The 19,789-nt window shown below is 42.9% G+C and overlaps 1 protein-coding gene across 2 annotated transcripts in view; it reads right to left on the bottom strand.

Moving 5' to 3' along the window:
* Positions 1–19,789, bottom strand: part of LOC119655143 (mucin-5AC-like) — a 200,532-nt gene that overhangs the window by 36,046 nt on the left and 144,697 nt on the right. For both annotated transcript variants that reach the window (XM_038060880.1, XM_038060882.1), the window contains exons 3-5: positions 13,664–15,317; positions 13,345–13,601; positions 13,148–13,295 (exon numbers count right to left, since the gene is read on the bottom strand). In XM_038060880.1, coding sequence (XP_037916808.1) covers positions 13,148–13,295; positions 13,345–13,601; positions 13,664–15,317 — 2,059 coding nt within the window. The remainder of the gene's footprint in view (positions 1–13,147; positions 13,296–13,344; positions 13,602–13,663; positions 15,318–19,789) is intronic.

Here is a 19,789-nt window from a genome sequence, read left to right as displayed (position 1 = left end):
AGTCGATTTTAATTGGTTGCTTCACGTCCTTTTCAAGTGGTAGCGTTTATTTTTACCGGTAATTCGTGCATATGTTTTGGATCCTCTTTTCTCCCGGAACAATTCTCTTAAGACGAAAGTCGGTCTGTATTTAGATTCACTTCTTTTGCTGGCATTGAGGATAACCTCTCTGGATTCATTTGCTAAAGCAACGACAACAATTCTGGGCCAGAAGATAAGAATCTGTCGTTGAAGAAGGCGAAGTCATCAAATGAACCAAAGAAAACAGACAGCAAAGATTGAGTGAATTTCTGGCGGCTGAAGTGGATTGAAGTGCTTCGATCCCATAATTGAATTGGGTGACCGATTGTGAAGAAATTGCAACTGGCACTTTGGTTTCTCCTGAATTCCTGGTGCGGCGAAAACTCAATTCAATCTTGAATTTCTTTTGCGCATGTGTGCTTGATATTATCGCATAAAATCACATATCACACAACATCACATATATTCAATGATGAACCGTGTGCCCCAATGACTAATGTTTTTGTGAGCGGATAAGTTTTTTTACTGGGGCTGAGTAAAAAAGAAGATTTATCACTTGATTTGGGCGCAATAGTTTGTGAAGCGTATGAGTTATTTGTGGTCTCAATTTACCACCATAACATATTTCAACCTAAAAACCTTAGGATTATAAAACCAAATTAAGTAAGAAAGTGAGTCGTGGAAGATGCGTAACTGAATTTTTGACGTTTTCAAATAATTCGTGGAAAATCGGAAAACATTTGGGCATTTTTGCCTAAAATGTAAACATTCCTAGCAATAAATTGATATGAAATTATATAAATTATAAATAATTTATATATTTTGATTTTTTTTATGAATTTAGTAATTCCTTGTACCAAACCCTTCAAGGGCGCGGAGAATGTTTTCAATCGAAAAATTCCTAGAGATTTTTATTATATTTTTATTTTATTATTTTTATATTCTTCTCATTTCTTTGCTTGACTTGAGAATCTTGGAGGGGGAGGAACATTGATCGAGGACCTTGTTTACGGCATTACGAAAGTTAAATCAATCGTCAAGATTTCAATCAATCATCTCTATTCATCTCGAAAATTTGCACGAGAGCATCACTTTTCATGATATAACATTCGAAGTTTACAATATAGTTACCACCTTCAATAATTAAAAGCGACCGCATATAATCGCCCAACTCAACAACATTGTGAATAACTGCTGAAAGTTATTTCCGCAAAATGTACGAACTTTCTTCCGTGCATGGAGGAAATGAGCAAATAATTGTGTAGGCAGAACATCAAGCAAATATAAAGTTTGGGCCATGTGTGCTACGGTTTGCTGTCCACCTGGAAACCAACACCCAACAAGTTATCGAAGCAAAGGTCCGTTAGTGGTATAGTATGATTAAGTGTACATGTTAGAGTTAACAATTTTGTCAATAAATATTTCAATTTAACTGTTGCAGCAATTTCAGGTGGCAGTATTTGGGAGGAGCAGCCAGAGAAAAGTCTTTTCGCACTAGCACGAGCGAGCCAGGTAACCAGAGGCAGATGATTCCCCCAAACAGATGTGATTCGTCGTGGATCCTCCCTTCCATTCGCAGCACTCAGGTCCGGAGTTTTAAGGCTCTACACGTACATTCGAGCCGTTACTTTTTTAAGGTTTTGTTTGTAAAACAAAACCTTATTAAAATCGATTTACTGTCTGTCTGTCTGTCCGTCTGTCTGTCTGTCTGTCCGTCACACGCATTTTTCTCGGAGACGGTTGTAGCGATTGGCACCAAATTTGGTAGAAAGGTGGAAACTGTGAACGCTCACGCATATAGTGAGTTACATCCTTTTACGTCGAATTTAAGGGGGGGTCCCCATACATGCAAAGGGAGGGTGTAAATTTTTTTTTCATCAAATATAGTCTATACTATCAAACTAAAGGTCTCGATTAGTACTTTTCGAAGCCAGTCTTAGTTTTGACATTTGTTGAAAAGGTGGGGGGTGCGGGGGGTTGAAAGTGGTCATTTTTTTAACGAACCCATTCTCAGAAACTACCAAACCGAAAAATCTGAAAAAAATCAGGGGGCTGTCACTATATGGTGCCTAGGCTCCGAAATACGCTCCATACCAATACTTGTTCAAATAAAGTTAATAATAGTACATTACTATAATTTTTAGTAATTGACAGGAAAACCCCCCTTAAGTTCACTCTAGAATCACAAAATTTTGCAGCAATATAGGCTACAGCATAGAGCATAATCCTGCCAAATTTGGCGAAAATCGCAAAGTAATACTAGGTCAAAGCTGCGCTTCTCTGAAAATTCGAGACTATGAATGTCAATATCACTTGAAAGTGGCTATTTTCACATAATATATGCATATTTTACGTGCTACATGCTAATGGGACAAATGCACACCCAAATCCCTTTATAAAAGAAACACACAAAACCTTTCATACCTGAAGCGACTAGCTTCCGGTTTCCCGACTTGTTTACTTTCTAGTTTAGCTCGTATGATGCTATTTCGTTAGGTGCAAGCGAATATCCCTGCTTGTATATTTCTCAGGATCTCGTGCTGGCCCACGCATCGAAAAAGATTCGTGCATTTTTGGGCAGTGACACGTGAAGGTTGGAAGGAACCCCCCTCCACAGTCCCGAGCCTGGCTAGAACAAAGGCGTGGCATGTATCTATGGAGCACTTCGATGGAACTTCAATATTTATGGGCGGACCTCTATGATCAATTTCGCCATCTTTTTAGGTTTTTGGGAAGGATCTTCTCTCTTGCTCACCTCCGGTCATTATCTTTATACCATCGCAATGCATTCTGTCATTAAAAATCCTTGTACATGTGTCCGAATAGTTGAGTGGCTAGATTACAAGGCTATCGTAAGGAAAGTCCCGGTTCAAATCTCACTGGTGGCAGTAGGAGTTATATCGTGATTTGACGTCGGATACCCATGGACTCAGCTGTGAATGAGTACCTATGTAAGTCAAATCAGGGTAATAATTTAGGGTGACTGCAATGATAGCCACATTGCTTCCTACAGGGTGTTGTTACATTACAAGTGTGTGTCTTGAAATGCTCTAATACACTTCAAGCCCCTGATCTATTGATTGCTGCGTCAACGATTATTATTCTCCCGAGTTGTCAAAATCTCGGCAGATGCCGGATTTTACCTAATACTAGCACTAAGTGCCAAGCATTTGGGCTCGGACGATCCTAGCTATCTAAACGACAAAGAGGACAAAGGGGCGGTGGTGGTGGCCGATGGTAGGCTAATGGGAGAATCCGTCGGGAACTGCCCGCAACATGAGCACGCATGCAGAATAGTGTACTTCTGCATGGGTTGAACCAGACTTTGTGAGATTCCCAGGACATCAATTGAAGTCGTGAGAGATTTAGGCACAATACCTATAGCTGACAATATTATGGGAACTACAACCACCGATTTGAGACGCCAAATTTCTTTGATTTCCCAAGTCAGTGGCTTATAGATCACCTTCTTCTCCACGTACATCCGTTCAATGTTGCTATTATTATTATTAAATCATAAGACTGCAATATTAGTAAGAACTTGCGGACTATATCGACGATACGCTTCGCGAAGGTTCCCTTTCGGGCAAAAAATACTTGATGCCACTTCTTGTCGAATAATGGAGAAAAATTTCAGCCGAAAATATCAAACATTTAGTCAAATCCGGGCCACCGAGTATAAACTAGTATTTTTTTTTCAAGTTTTTAGTTGTAGCTGTTAGTGTAAGAGCTCCTTATCCCCTTTCTGAACATTGTCTGGATTTTAATATTCTTAACTGTTGTACAGAAAAAAATGGAATTGCGTGAACATGCCTTAGATCAATTTCGATGAGAAAACGACATGTTTGAACATGAAAAACTCGAAAATTACCACTTCTATGGAAAATCTGCATAAAGCATATTTTGCTTAGAATTGACCATTAAATCTATTGTGTCGCCCCTCTAAATTCAATTAAATAATTTAAGTTAAGTTCAAAAAATAAAAATAATCAATATATTTAAAACTAATAAAATAAGCGCGGAATAACATCCAGATACAACCGTATTGATAATAAAAATTAATAATTTTCTAATTCTGAATAAATAAAGTCAGATAAAAAGCATCTAACAAAACCTCCCTCGACGATTACCTACCTTGTCGTGGTGAGGGAGCTCAGTAAGGAAGATCCTCCAGGAAACGAGAGGTAACACCTGAAGCCAAGCGGTAATCAAAACCCCAAGCCAAGGTGTGACTACCGTGCCGAGGGCTGAATGGTCCCAGGGGTTAAGATGTAGCCGTAAACGGTGAACTCTGGGTACCAGGCGACCCCCAGTTTCAACTAGCCTTGTCTCGGCAAAAAGGGGCTCTGCCGAGATACTTACTTTCCCCGGAAAAATCTAGGCCATGGCAGCCAACTATGAAAAAACAAAAAAAAACATAAACCTATTAAGCAAACACAGTTGAACTTCGATCGTGACGATCCAACCCCGAGTGAAGGGGCAACCCTGAGCTCATCAATGGAGAACCTGAGTCTAGACTCGGATTCCCCACTTATTCAAGTGGGAACCAATTCAATTGGGACCTAGCTCCTAACGGACGAGCCGAAGCAGGCTCCTTCTGTCAGTACTCCTAACCCCAGGCTCCAATCGGCGCTACCTGCTGAGGCTAAAGTCTTGTCCATGGGTAAGCACCTGTCCACGGACAGCAAACTGCCTTCGGGCAAACAGCCTCCGGGCAAACCGCCTTCGGGCAAACCGCCTCCGGGCAAACCGCCTCCGGGCAACGCACAACCAAAGAGCTGTGCCAAGGTTGAGGGGAAAGAACCATTCGGGGCACCTGCGGCTAAGGGAAACCGAAGCGGCAGCGGTCCTCGGACGATCCTAACTCTTCGACACAAAAGGCAGCAAAGAGGGCTCGGTCGGGAACGGCTAGGCCTTCATTTGCAGTCAAGGCTATCGAACCCGATGAATGGGTCCTGTATTACGACTCTAATCCATCCGGCTACGATACTGAGCAGTGCGAACAGCTTAGGAGGAAACTCCTCCTAGCTGTAAGGACTGCGTCCGCGCAAGGTATTAAGCTTTGCTTTGAGTCGGTAGGTGTATACCGTAAAATGTTACGGATGTACTTTGCCGACGAAGGCACGAACGAGTGGCTCAGGCAGTACTGCTCCTCCCTTAACGATGTGTGTGAGGGTGCGCGACTAACCTTGAAAAAGGTCTCTGAGCTTCCATCGATCAAAAAGTGCTTTCTCTGGCTTCCAAGAGAAGAGCGAAATGGTGTCGGGGTTCTAGAACAACTTGGTGTACAGAAAAACCTTAACACTTCTACCTGGCTGCTGCTAGGCAGCAAAACAGGAGAGAGAACCGATAGGCCGGGAACTTTTCTCACTATCGGCGTTCCCGAACCTGATGTTAAGAAGGTTCGGGAAAAATCGGGTTGCCGGCTTTACTATGGGCTGGAGTGTCGCCTCCTAAAATCATTGAAGGGGACATGCAGCCCCCGGCATCTACATCTGAAACGTAGATGAGGTGCCACATTTCCCAAGTAAATTTGCAGCATTGTAAAGCGGCGACTGCACTTATCAGTCGTCGGATCAATAGCTACAAGACATTTGTATACCTCATACAAGAACCGTGGGTTGTTGGTGGGGCAGTCAGGGGCCTAAACTTCCAGCATGCTGACCTATTGTATGCCAATGGAAGCGATCGACCCCGCACCTGCATGGTAGTCTCCACAGACTTCGAGGCTAACTTGGTTAACGACCTATGTGATGGCGACACCACATCGCCTAAGCTAACCATAAAAGTCAACAGGGAGATAAAGAGATACTATGGTCCTCTGCATATTTCCCCTACGACGCAGAAGACGTTCCCAATGGAACATTCATCAGAGCTATCCAATATGCCAAAAAGAGAGGCATGGGGATGGGCATGGTAAGAGCAGGATGTGATGTCAACGCTCACCACATATGCTGAGGAAGTTCGAATATAAATGCAAGAGGATCGAAACTACTGGCGTATCTAGTAGGAACCGATTTGCAGATCCTAAATGTGGGTAATGAACCCACTTTCCTCAACATGATCAGGCGAGAGGTCATCGACATCACGGTGCCATCTCCTGACATTGCGGCTCTGATCGGAGAGTGGAGAGTATCAAACGATATCACACTCTCGGATCACAGACGCATTGATTTCGTTATGGGCATGGATCCATCTCCACCCACTCCATTTCGGAATCCGAGGAAGACAGATTGGGTAATGTATCAAACAGAATTGAGCGCCCGAGTCACGATCCCTGGGAAGCGCATCAAATCCATTGCTGGAATTGAGAAGACAACCCAGATGATCACAACTAGCATGAGAGAAGCTTTCGAGCGGGAAGACAGCATGGAATCGAACCGCTGCTAATCAGTTGGATCCTTCACATGCTAGAGTGGAGAAAAATCCACATATCGGTCGGCCAGAAGTCTATTGAAGCAGGATGTCTCAGAGGCTGCCCACAGGGAGGGGTTTTCTCCCACTGTTATGGCCCTTGGTGATGGATACCCTGCTGTGGCTCCTGGAGGACAAAAAAGTCTTCGCGCAAGCATTTGCGGACGACCTAGCCGTAATAATTACCGGCAAGTTTGCGGACACAGTATGCGACCGCTTGAATGCAACTCTGCATGTAATCCACAGCTGGTGCCTCCACAATGGACTCACGGTGAACGCTAGGAAGACTGGACTAGTTATGTTCACTAGGAACATCAGGTGCTACCCACCTTAGCAGGGGCGGAAATCCAGCTGGCATAAACAGTCAAATACTTAGGAGTACATTTCGACTCCAAGTTAACGTGGAAGCATCATATCCAGGAACAATATCAAAAATCCTGCAGATTGCTCTGGTGCTGTAGGAATGCGATAGGTAAGACCTGGGGACTTTCACCTGAACGGATATACTGGATGTATACATCCATAATAAAACCCATTTTGATGTATGCATGCATCGTCTGGTGGCCAAGACTGAACTTTGCTAACAGTAGGAAGCTGCTAACGCAGATTCAGAGACTTGGTTGCCTAAATATTACTGGAGCAATGAGTACTACGCCGACTGTGGCACTTGAAGCTATCCTAAATTTACCCCCCATTCACTTGGAGGTGAAACGGAAAGCGGCCAACGACGCATATAGGCTCGATACCATTGGGGCGTGGAAAGGCGGCCAGTCCAACGGGCATGCGTGTATCTGGAAATTCCTTGAAAAACATCCGGTAGCCCTGATGCCGACCGATCATATGGTTTCCAGATTCGTCTTTGAAAAGACATACACTGTCGTAATCACCGAAAGAGAAGAATGGTCGACAAGTGGCCATGAGTCTTTTCAGATTACAGACCTAATAATCTTCACCGACGGGTCAGTCATGGAGGATGGATCGGGTGCAGGTGTGTTCTCGGAGAATCCGATTATAGAACTGGCCCGACCCCTCGGAAAAATGACGACCATATTCCTGGCGGAGATATATGCCATTTCATTGGCAGCAGAAGAATGTCTGCGACAAAAATGGAGGGGTCGCACCATTCGAATCTGTTCCGACAGTCGGGCGGCATTATCAGCGCTAAATGGCAACAACATATCAAGCTAGTTGGTATGGAGTTGTCATCAGGTGCTGCTGAAACTTGGCCGACTGAACGAAACATTCCTGCTGTGGGTGCCGGGGCACTCTAATATCGCCGGTAATGAGGAGGCTGTTAGGCTGGCTCGCCGAGGGTCTGAGTCCACAATGGTGGGGCCAGAACCAGCTCTTGGAATCCGACCATCTACTGTCAAGTCTACTCTGAAAGGTGAAATTGCAAGGATTCACGCAACCGAGTGGAAAAATTTGGACTCTTGCCGACAAGCGAAAATCCTTGTGAAAGAGCCTAGGGCCACTAGAGCGGCATTTTTGTTGTCCCTTAAGAAGTGGGACATGAAAACCCTAGTAGGGCTTTTGACGGGACACTGCCCCTTAAACTAGCATATGGAAAAGATTGGGGTAGTGGTTTCGGCTGTGTGCAGCCAATGTGAGGAGGAGGAGGAAACTGCACTTTTTATACAGCTGCCCGGCATCCTCAGATCTCAGACGAAGACACCTTGGCAAGGTTTTCTTCAATGAAGAATCTGCACACTCTCTGCCTCTTGAGAATGTTCTCAGATTCGCTAAAGCCTGCGAACACCGTAGGCCGGAAGCCATTGAATAGGCAACTTACGGGGATACTACAATGGGCCTAATAACGGCCTGAGTGCTCGGAGCTGCGGCTCCCCCCAGTTAACTAAACTAACTAACTAATCTGACAAAAATAAAAGAAAACAGTTTTCTAATTATCTTTTCCTTTCGTTCGGCTTTTAATTTATTTCGTTTTAATTTAAAAAGGAAATTACTTAAATCGCTAACTCAAAAACTACATTGAAGAGAAAATCAACTGCTTGTCTCTGGTTTTTGCACGCGGAAAGTAAGAAATGTGGTATTCCACTGAGCAATGGCAAGTCTGCAAATCACCCAAGTCACTGGACGAGTCACCTTCGTCATTGTCCAATTCAGGTTAAGAGTCCAGAATGGTAGATTTAAATCAAGAAACAGCATTCTTTGATTGAAACCTAACTTTCGGTAGCGCCTATATTCACAAGAAAAGAAAGCTAAAGGAAAGGAAAGGAAGAAAAACAAAATTCTCAGATCCCATTACTTTTTTGACCGAGAGCAGTTCCTTTCCAGTGACCGAGGGCGTTCAACAGGTGGCGAACGCGAAAATTGAAAGTGTCGCCTATTCGCACCGTCAGAAGAGTCTACCACCGTTGTTGCAATTCTCACTCACAGCAGCGAACCTGCCAGGAAATCCAACGAGTGCGACCACTAATCAACATTCGCAGGAGAGTATCCCAAGGTTTTGTGTTCATATTATTTGAAGAAGTCCCTGTGAATGGTTTTCTATTGGTACATAGCTAAAAACTCTAAATTTTCCTTCATTAATTGCTAAACTCATCACACACACATTAATATTTTGCTAATACCACTGACATGTACTAACCTACACACATGCCTATTTTATTGGGCAATATCGGCAAACTTAATAAGCACTTTCATATCCATACGCAGGTCTGCCTCGTATAATTGATACTGATATACAAATAACTAAAAGAGGAAAATTAAAATGTTCCAATGGATCCCGCCGTTCATATAACTTCACTTCTCTTTACATGCAAACGTTTCAACGCCAATAACTTTGTTAATAATATTTGCTTTTCATTTAACCTCCCCAAACATACAATAATGCCACTTGTCATATGTAAAGGGGTTCCTTCTCACCAAATTTCGTGACAATTGGTTCAGCCATTTCCGATTAAATGCATGTGAGAGTCAGACAGATAGACAAACATTGAATCGATTTTAAAAAGGTTTTGTTTCACATAAAATCTTAAAAAGGGGGCAGAAGCAAAACATGTATTTTGCCCACTAGATGATGCGATGGCGTAGTTTGTTTGAGTAATGTACAAAGAGAGTCTGTAATGACAGCAACCTTCTCCTCACCCATCCTGAAAGTTGATGGCCTGAAGCAAAAGGTTCAGCCGTCAATACCGAACTAACATCCAAAAATGTGAGACTTGCGATCGGACCAACCACCGCGCAGGCAGACCAACCACACATGAACGCAACATAAGACGATTGCTACCACAGTAGATCTACTATAGGCAGTACCCTTACAAAAATGACCCCACTTGCGAATGTGCTTGCAGAAGCTTATCTGTACACATCAGATAGTTGAATAGTTGAAATTCTAGGCACACTAAGCAGAAACTTTCTGTCATGTTACGGCGGTATGGCGAAAGTCACCCCAGACATGTTCAGAATGTAATGTACGCGAGTAACCAGCGGAGTTTTTTTCAAATCCCAAGAGTGTCCAGACACTAAAGTTTTCGGGAACGAAAGCGAGACAATATTAGGGTGGTCTCTACCGCCCAGTATGTTAAGCATTCTGGGTGGATCGCCGCCAAAGGCAAATGCCATGCCATGAATTTTATGGATGTTACCGAAGAGGAAGTTCGACGGGCCATAAATAGTTCGAAGAACTGGAAAGGCCCTGTTTTGGATCGGGTGCAGAATTTCTGGTATACGAAATTTACCAGTATACACAGTCGGTTGGCACACAGCATAAATTAGTTCCTTAGTCACTGGAAGAAATTTTTACCCTACCTCACTGCGGGATTTACCGTTTCCCTAAAAGGGCACGGTGCGGGACTTTGCGGACACAATACCGATTACTTGCTTACCAACCCCCTATAAATTCATAACGTCCATTATTAGTGGAAGGGTTAATGCACACCGTTGAGCCCCTTTAGTTTTGCATGGCGCTGAACCACCTCTCATGGCTACAGAATAATGCTAGAGGGCATGGTGTGTAATAAAATATAGCCTATGTGCTAAGTGCGAGTTGAAACACTCACTGTACTTAGATGACGTCAAGCTGTATGCTGGTACTGGAAAGCACCTTAGAAGTCTTTTCGGAAGTAGACATATTCAGTCGTGATATTCGCACGGAGTTTGGATTAAACAAGTAAAGAAGAGATGAATTTATAAGGTCTGCAGTCCGGAATATGAAAAAGTGTATATTAGTCAGAGTAAAAGGCTAGTGACCACAAGATTCAAGGGACACATAAGAGAATATACCAAATAAATAAGGAACGACGCTCGAAACTTTAAGTCAATGGTAGAAAGGATCATGGTGAAAGAGGGTTATACTACAACGATGGATAATGTGCATGTTATAAAGCGGGTGTGAAAATCCCGTATTTTTTGATGCAGTGGAAAGCATATGCATCATCAAAGGGAGGAGGTGGATACCCCTGAATCACGACGAAGGAAACTGAGCAATTAGTTTAGTAAAGAAGGCATGCACACAAGAGAGTAGCAGGTAATAAAAATTGAAGAAAAAACTGTGGGTCAAAAATGTAACAATTATATGGTAATTAGTATGCTTAGAAGCTACGGTATAGATGGGCATAGTTTAATACAGATCATTTAATTAGGTATTAGCACTGGTCCCCGAATCAATTGTAGGCTATAAAAAATAAAAAAAATACAAAATAAGGAAAAGACCCAGTCCTTTTTCAATCTATATATAGTCGTTTTCTAACGTGGGGAGTCTATTCTTCGAGAATACAATGTTCCTATTCTCGAATTAAATTGACGAAAGGGAGGACACTTTTAAATGATTGTGAGGAGAGTTAAGGACTCATAAAGGATCACAAACAAAAAAAACGTATGGCATACGGATCACACCCAAGATTGCACATATCATACTGACCATAAATGACCAACCGAGATAAGAAGAATCCCAAAGCAAAAGCATAACAAAACAATATAAGATAAGCATGTAACTTACGTAGGCATAAGATAAACGGAGAGTATAAATACACTGAATACGAAACGGACATTAGTCGTTCTGCTTGACTAGTATAATCTTAACATAGTTATGCTTGGCTAGTATAATCTTAAACAACAATATTGTAACAATATCAGAAAGTCTACAGCGCAATATCTATCATCATCATCGTCAACGGCGCAACAACCGGTATCTGGTCTAGGCCTACTTTAGTAAGGAACTGCAGACATCCCGGCTTTGCGCTGCGGACCACCAGTTCGATAACCCCAGAAGCTGTCTGGCGTCCTGATCTGCACCATCGCTCCATCTCAAGCAGTGTCTGCCTCGTCTTCTTTTTCTACCATAGATATTCCCCTATAGACTTTGCGGGCCAGGGGATTCTTCTTTTGAACGCGGCCAAGAGTTCGCAATTTTTCTTGCTAAGAAACCAGGTCTCCAAAAAAACATAAGGACTGGCAAGATCATAATTTGTACAGTAAGAACGTTTTTGTTAGCTGAAATAGGCTCTGTTGACTGACAACAACCTTGCGCGAATTTCATCGTCATAGCTGTTATCGGTTATGATTTTTGACCCTATATAGGAGAAATTATCAAGTTGAAGTCTCCTATCTTTTTCCTTCCCGTTTGACCAGTGCGGTTTGATGTTATTGATTGGTTGGTTTTTGGTGCTGACGTTGCCACCATATATTTTGTCTTGCCTTCATTGATGTGCAGCCCAAGATCTCTCGCTGCCTGCTCGATCTCTCCTCTCCTCCTATCTTTATTGTTTTCGTTTGACCAGTGCGATTCCATGTTGTTCGTTCTTTGTTCTTTGGTGATGATGTTCCCATTGTCCTGCCTTCATTAATGTGTAGCCCGAGATCTCGCCCCACCTGCCCGATCTGGATGAAGGTAGACTGTACATCTCGGGTTGTTCTTGCCATGATGTCAATATCATCAGCGTAGGCCAGTAGTTGGGTGAACTTGAAGAGGCTGGTGCCTTTTGCATTGGCACCTGCATCGTGAATCAGTTTTTTCCAGGGCCACATGATAGGGTATCCCCCCGTCTTACACCGTTGTTGATGCTGAATGGTCTCGAGAGTGATCCTGTTGGTTTTATCTGGCCTCGCACATATTGGTCAGGATACCGAATTCTCTCATGGTCGTATACAGTTCTAAGACCCAAACGCAATAGCGGAGTAACTGCGTCCGTTCGGAGTGAGTGAGCTGTCACGGACTTGTATGAGGCAATATACAAGTCCAAAGCACAATGCGGCACACAAAAAGGTACGGAAAATTAAACTTTCGCGATGCGTGCCAGATAATTGTTTGTTGCGCCATAGATAACTATGTTACACCGTCTTCCGAGCAACTAACCAACATTCGCCATTTTTTCTCTATCACCTATAAGTTTATCGTCACATAATTTCTACCGAAGACATTGTCGCTCTCGAAATCAAACTTATCTTCCAGAAATAAATTTACTTTCATAACATTTTTACGTCAAGTTAATTAAGTTTAAAAATATAAATATTGAAGCAAAAATGAGGAGAGCGAGGTCCGTTTTACCCCATAGTCCCAGTAGTCTTAATAGGAGCCACTTATCAACAATGGATGAAATTAGATTCCATATGAAATCGTCATCAAATATTACAAAGCTGATCATTATCAAGAATAAGAAAATTATTTGAAGACGACTGTGTTACTAATAGTGATTTATTTTTAACCAACTGTGCCTGTCTGTTTGTAAACAGAATTGTTAGTTAAACTTACCTTTTATAATTGATTTAATTCTTGAAGTGACATCGTTTCGTTTGACTTCTTTTTGTTCCAGCATCCGAGTCATTAGAATATGCAGCTGTATCTCCGCTGATCGTTTTGAAGTCGCAGATAATTCTTCAATCATTTTTTCACTGTATCCCTAAGAAATTTTTTTTATTAAAATAGGAAATTCAAGTTAGAAAACATACTTCGTATATAGTTAGATTCAGCGATTTAGCTTCCCGTTTCAGCAAGTCGTAAAGCATAAGGAATTCCACATATGGTTTCGTTGGTGGAATCCGTTTTTTGCCACTGATGGGATGATATCTACCGTATGAATCATCATACACCTTTAGAAATTCGTTCACATTATCAATATCTCGCAATGCTGGTAACTCTGATTTTTCCTTCAAGATATCGTGAATTAAGTTTCCGGGGTATGGGTCGAGCATAGAGAAATCGTATTCTGTCGTGATGAAATTTTTGGGTAAGTTGCTATCTTTCAAAATTAGTTTTTCGTTGTCTTACCAATATCGTTTGGAATTACTTTTGATTTTCCTTGCAATAACCAATCTAAGAAGTTGGTATCGGCCGCTAGAGAAGGTGTATCAAAAGGCCAATTAGAATCTTTACGAGTTGTAGAGGATTCCTTTCTGGTTGTTAAAGGAGGCGCGGCAGTAATAGTGTAAACTTCGTTGCCTTCAGCGTCATTATCGGTATCATCCACACTTTGAGTCAAATATTCGTTCAGGAGAGCGTTGTGAGATTGTGCAGGGGCGAAGTTTCCAGGAAAATGAAATGGAGTTGTTTCTACCAGACCAACTCCATTGGTTGTATACAACGTAGGTTTTGAAACCGGTTTATTGTTACTAGCAACGAAAGATGGAGAGTTCCACCAAATCGATGTGATAGGTTTTCTGGTGGTTGTTGTGTACCACCACGGCTTGTCAACTGATGACGAGGCTTGCCACCAGGGTTTTTGTGTAGACTGCCAAGATACTTGAACGCTTGGACGCTTAGTTGTAGATTGTTGCCACCACTGAGTTGATGGTCTGCTGCTGTTCCACCAGTTCTGTGTTGTTTTGGTCGACGACCACCATCCTGTTAGCGGCTTCTTTGTACTCGTAGTTGATGGAAAAATATCTCCTGGTCGGCTTCCCCACCATGGTTTTTTAGTTGCGGTAGTTGTCGAAAATTGTAGCCACCATGGTTTCTGAGTTGAACTAAAATGAATGGGCTCAGCAGTACTTTGCCATGGAGCAGATGAAGTTGGTTTAGTGAAACTGGGTTTGGAGGAAGTTTGCCACCACAATGTTGACGACGGTGGCTTCGTAGAGGTTGATTGCACTTGAACCCACGATGAACTTGGCTTTCCATTTGTCAGCCCCCACCAAATTGCGGATGTAGGCGGTTTTCCAGTTGTAGTGACCTGCCACCAGGGCTTCCGAGTAGTGGGTGTAGTTGTACGAACTGGCTTTGGAGTTGTGGGCCACCATGTAGCTGAAGTTTTCGATGTTGAAGTTGATAAATGTGTTGTGCTCGATTGCCACCAAGGGATAGATGCATTTGGAGGCCCTTTCGTCGACGTGCTTGTTTGCCACCAAGGGGTTGATGTCGTTGAAATTGTTGCTGTGGAGGTCCCGTTTACTTGCCACCACGGTTGAGATGGTGTCGTTGTCGTGACAGATGTTGGCTTCCACCATACACTAGAAGATGGCTTTTGTGTTGAACTTGTAGAAATTTCTCCGGGTTTTTGTATTACTATTGTCGCGCTGCTAGTTGTTGTTGGCTTTTGCCACCAAGGCATTGAAGTAGGTTTTTGCGTTGTAAGTAATATTTCAGGTTTTTTGGTTGTAGACGGCTGCCACCAAACGTTAACCGTAGTAGAAGGCGTTTGTGTTATTGATGAACTAATAGGATAGGGAGTTGTGGAACTTACTCCTAATGATTCGGCACCTTGAAAAGGTGGCTCGATTGTGGTTCCAGCAAGAGGTTCATATTGAAGTAACTCTATATGATATGCTAAAGCTTGCATTACGGGTGCCAAATAACTATCCAGCAATTTCGGCCGGCTCGGTAATAATTGGTTCCCAGCAGAAAAATGTATATGAGCAGCGATATCAGCGTTGTTAAGGAATCCCGACGTCGATTTTAACTCTAATCCACGTGAGTTCAACTGCGTCTGAAAGTTGAGTATTTTATTAAAAGCAAAAGCATTCTTTAATTGGGGAAACAAATATTTGGTTATGCGATATATTTGCTTAATATCACTAACTAGCTCATTAATTTTTTTTCCACAAAATCCTAAAAACTGCTAGTGCTACACTTTTATGATAGACGTAGGTTAATGTAGACTCGTCGAAAACAGCGAGCATGTTTTCAAAATGGTGCATTTTTATATGGTTTAGACCATTACTGTACAAGAGGTGAAAGGGATCTGGAGAAGCTGGTGTTATACATATGATGAGTGGCAAGTTTGCCATGTATTAAATGTTAAGATGCAGGGTCATTTTGCGTATGTCGGTCAAGGCTCTCGATCTCTATTTCAAACGAAAGGAATAAATCTTTCCATGGTCCATGTTCTCGGATAACAGGACTGAAAGATTTCTTGCGAAATGTTCACGCAAAAGTTGTATTTACCAAAATTTATACCTAACCAAACGGTTGGGCCGATGATATGATGGTTTCCTGCGAGTTGCTGAAGGCAGCTTGCTTCTGTCGTGGTTCTTAAATTAAGCACCGCGCAAGTATGGATTCGAGGAAGTTGATCCTATCAACCTCTGGCGCCAGAATATGCCGTTGCAACTTGCAATGACTCATAAGAGGGGGGGGGGGTTTGACATACCGCCCGGACTTGCCAATGTATTGGTGAGATTGGCAAGTTTTTGTCTATGGATAAGTGAATCCGTGAAACAACTTTTTGCTATATGGGTGAGCACGCCGTAGTACCAGAATAGCAAAAGCTCACCGATCTCTTCCTTACCAATACGATTTGACGAAGATTATGCCTTTTCCTTGTTTAGCGTCTCTGATATGTACAGATAAGCTTCTGCAAGTACATTTGCAAGTGGGGTCATTTTTGTAAGGGTACTGCCTATAGTAGATCTACTGTGGCTTTTGCTATTCTGGTACTACGGCGTGCTCTCCCATATAGCAAAAAGTTGTTTCACGTATTCACTTATACATAAGCAAAAACTTGCCAATCTCACCAATGCATTGGCAAGTCGGGGCGGTATGTCAAACACAGCTGATCGGGTTTTCGGTACATCTCGCTCATGCTCAAGGGCAAAACAATTTGAAATCGTGTGTATTCGCACTGATTTCCCCCCTTGAGGGGCAAGGGGGAGTAAGGTAGCTGTCTAGTATCTAACTGTGATCCTTTATGCAATGCATGAGAGTCAATAGAACCCTAAGCGATAAGCCGAGCGGAGCCGGGAGCTGAAAAACAAACTAAAGAAGGCTTCAGGCATCATGCGTAATCATCTATGGACCTTGCATCGATGATTCAGTGTGAGCTAAGCCGATAAACTCGCTTGTGAGCTTTTCAATCCAAATTTTTTGGCGTTCAAAACTTCAAAGCGTTTTTCCTACAACTGACGTTTTCAAAGCCGGTGCCCCTAACAGTTCTAAAATTACTGAACCGATTCTTTTGAAATTTTGAATACTATTTCTGTGGCAGTGAGATTTGTATCGTGATTTGGTGTCGGATACTAGTCGACTCAGCCGAGAATGTGTACCTGAGTCAAATCAGGGTAATAATTTCGGGCGATCGCAATGCTGACCACATTGCCTCTTACGGTATAGTGTAGTGTACCGTTACGGTCTTGAATGAAGTGCTCTAACACACTTCAATGCCTGATCCAATATGGATTGTTGCGCCAACGATTATTATTATTATTTCTGTACATAATTTACGAGGTAACGCTGCAGAGTTTTTTGAATTTTTTGATTTCGGTTGATCCAGTGCCGAGTTATGAGTGCACCGCAATTTTCCGGGGATGCCTTCGAATAATTGCTGCCATTTCCTTATTATTCTTACTACCTTAAAGGTTTTAATGAATACATTTTTGATTTTTTATTTATTTAACGGACAACAAACAGAGTAAACTCCAATTACTTATTGTCCTCAGGAGGAGGAGAAAGCAATAATCTTATCCTATGCTTAAAACTACTTAAAGTAGAGAAGTTAGAAGGACCAAGCTGTTGTGCGTTGCATTTTTGGCAAAGCCTAGGGACCAGCAAATGGAAGTACACTTCGAGTTTTACGAAGGGCACGTTGAAAATATCTGCGTTACGTATGTTATAAGACCCAGGACGGCAGGTGATCTCGTTAGCGGGGGAGCAGTCCATCAGCAGACCCGAGGAAAGTTTAAAAAATGTGCATAGATTCAGATCGGATCTACGCAGTTGTACGAAGGGAAGTTTCAAAAAGCGGAGGTAGGAGGGGTAGTTCGCACCAGGGCAGCTTTTCTTAAAGAAGAGGGAACGGATGAATTTACGTTGCACATTTTCAAGGACTAGACAATCACAGTTACGGGAAGGTGACCAGATACCGGAACAGTACTCGAGGGTATTCCTCACGAGGGAGTTGGATGGGGTCAAAATCAGAGGAGCGAAGTATAAAGCCTGACAATTTTGCTGCTCGATTGGTGACTTCGAGGCAATGGGGGTCAAAGCGGAGCTTATTGTCGAAAGTGACTCCGAGGTCTTGAGTGGAATTTAAGCATGATAAGGAATGCCCGTTAAGAGAGCAGGAGAAAGAGTCAGCTGAGGTGAGGATTTAAGCCAGTAACACATAGAATGACACTTTCTGACGTTTACGGCTAATCATTAGTCGAGCACCAACGAACCAGAGTGTCTAGGTTAGATTGAAGGGAAACTCAGTCCATAGGCGACGATATAGCGGAAAACAGCTTAAGGCCGTCGGTATAGAGCAAACAAGGAAAAGTAAGGAACGTGGAAGGTCGTTAATAAAAAAAGAAAAAGGGAGGGGAAGAAGGACCGGGAAGTGCAGCCTTCAAAAGAGACGCGGCAGGATCGGTTGGAGAGGTATGAGGCAAGTTATAAAACAAGTCGTGTGGGAACGCTTGAAGACTAGAGTTTGGATAGAAGTAACTTGTGATTTAGAGTGTCGAAGGCTTTAGAAATTAGACATTTGGGGACAAAGTTGGTTAAGTCTAGCAGGTTGGAGGCAGTAGGCCTACGCTTAACAAAGCCTCTTTCACTATGTGGTGGCCAAAGTGGGCGGACAACCAATCTCTAAAATACTTTTCCAGAATTTTGGAACAAGACGAGAGGAAGGAAATGGGACGGTAATTCTCGGCAAGCGTACGATCTCCATTTTTCTGTATGGGAATGATGAGAACCTCTTTCCACAAGCCTGAAAAGGATTCTCTTCGAGGTTTTTGTTGAAAATAAGAGATAGGGGAAGGGAGATGGACTTACCAGTTTTGAACAAAAAAAGTTTTTGAAGACCATCGTCGCCAGGTCCGATATTGACATCAAGTTTGCCAATGAGGTACTCAGCAAGGAGGGGAGTAATAAGGGGAATGGTAGGCGATGCGGGGCTGGCTATATCCACTAGCGGGGGGGGTTGGGAGGAAGGAGGGGGAACATAGACTGAGGAAAAGTAGCGGCAGAGTAAATGACATGATAGTTGGAAGGAGTTAGCTGAGGAAGCAGAGAATTTAATGGAGGGAGGGGATAGCTGAGAAGGACAGCGGGAGTTGCGAATGTGGGATCAGAAAATTTTCAGGTTTGCGCGCTTTAGTGAGTCTTCCACTTTGGTCAAATATTTGTTTCTGGGTTTACATATTAAGGATTTGACCGAGGAACGTAGAGATTTGAAAAAAAAGCTAAGTCAGCATAGGTTCTAGAAGAGAGGAATTTTTTCCTCGCAATGTCTTTTTGACGTAGTCTTTTATGGATTTTTATGGAGAACCAGACAGGAGAAGTGCGTAAGCACGTTGGAGAGGAGGGGACGTAACAAGGAAGAAGATCAGATAAAATGGTATAGAAAGTGTTGAGTGCTGGGTCACACGTAAATAGAGAGAGGAGGGAAACCCAGTTGTTTGCAACCAGGGGCGAGCGCAGACCTTCGAAGTTCACCTTACGAAAGTTGAACTTGGTAGGCTTGCGAGCGACAGGAGAGTGGAGTCGGGATATCTGAGCATCGAACTCAAGAGCAGGATGATGTTCGTCATGGGTAACGTAAGACAGGGTACGAGGGGATTGGGAAAGACAACGTAAAGGAAGGTTAGAGAGGACAAAGTCAAGAGTGCGATCTAAGTGATTTCTAGAAAGGTTAAACTGGAGTGCGGAACAGGTGTACATGAAAGTGGACAGAGGAAGGGAAGTGTGAGTGGAGTTATTAGAGAGGAAGAGAAGATGATTTCAGCACGGAAAGGGGACTTAACAGCTATTAGGACACCACCGCCGGTTGTCTTGCCAAGCGCAGCGCAGTCTCTGTCACAGCGAAAGGCAGAGTAACCTCCGAGGAGCTCGAAATCTAAAATCCTGTCAGTCAGCCAGGTTTTAAAAATGCAGATGACGTGATGTTGCAATGCTAAGGCAGACAGTTTGAGATCCGACAGCTTGGTCCTTAGACCCCTTACATTTTAATAAAACAGTGTAAAATTTTCAGCACCATTTAAG

This window comes from Hermetia illucens, chromosome 4 (assembly GCF_905115235.1).
Source record: "Hermetia illucens chromosome 4, iHerIll2.2.curated.20191125, whole genome shotgun sequence".
Classification (NCBI taxonomy): domain Eukaryota; kingdom Metazoa; phylum Arthropoda; class Insecta; order Diptera; family Stratiomyidae; genus Hermetia; species Hermetia illucens.
Note: the sequence above shows the minus strand (reverse complement) of the source record. Positions and strands in the feature narration are given on the sequence as shown.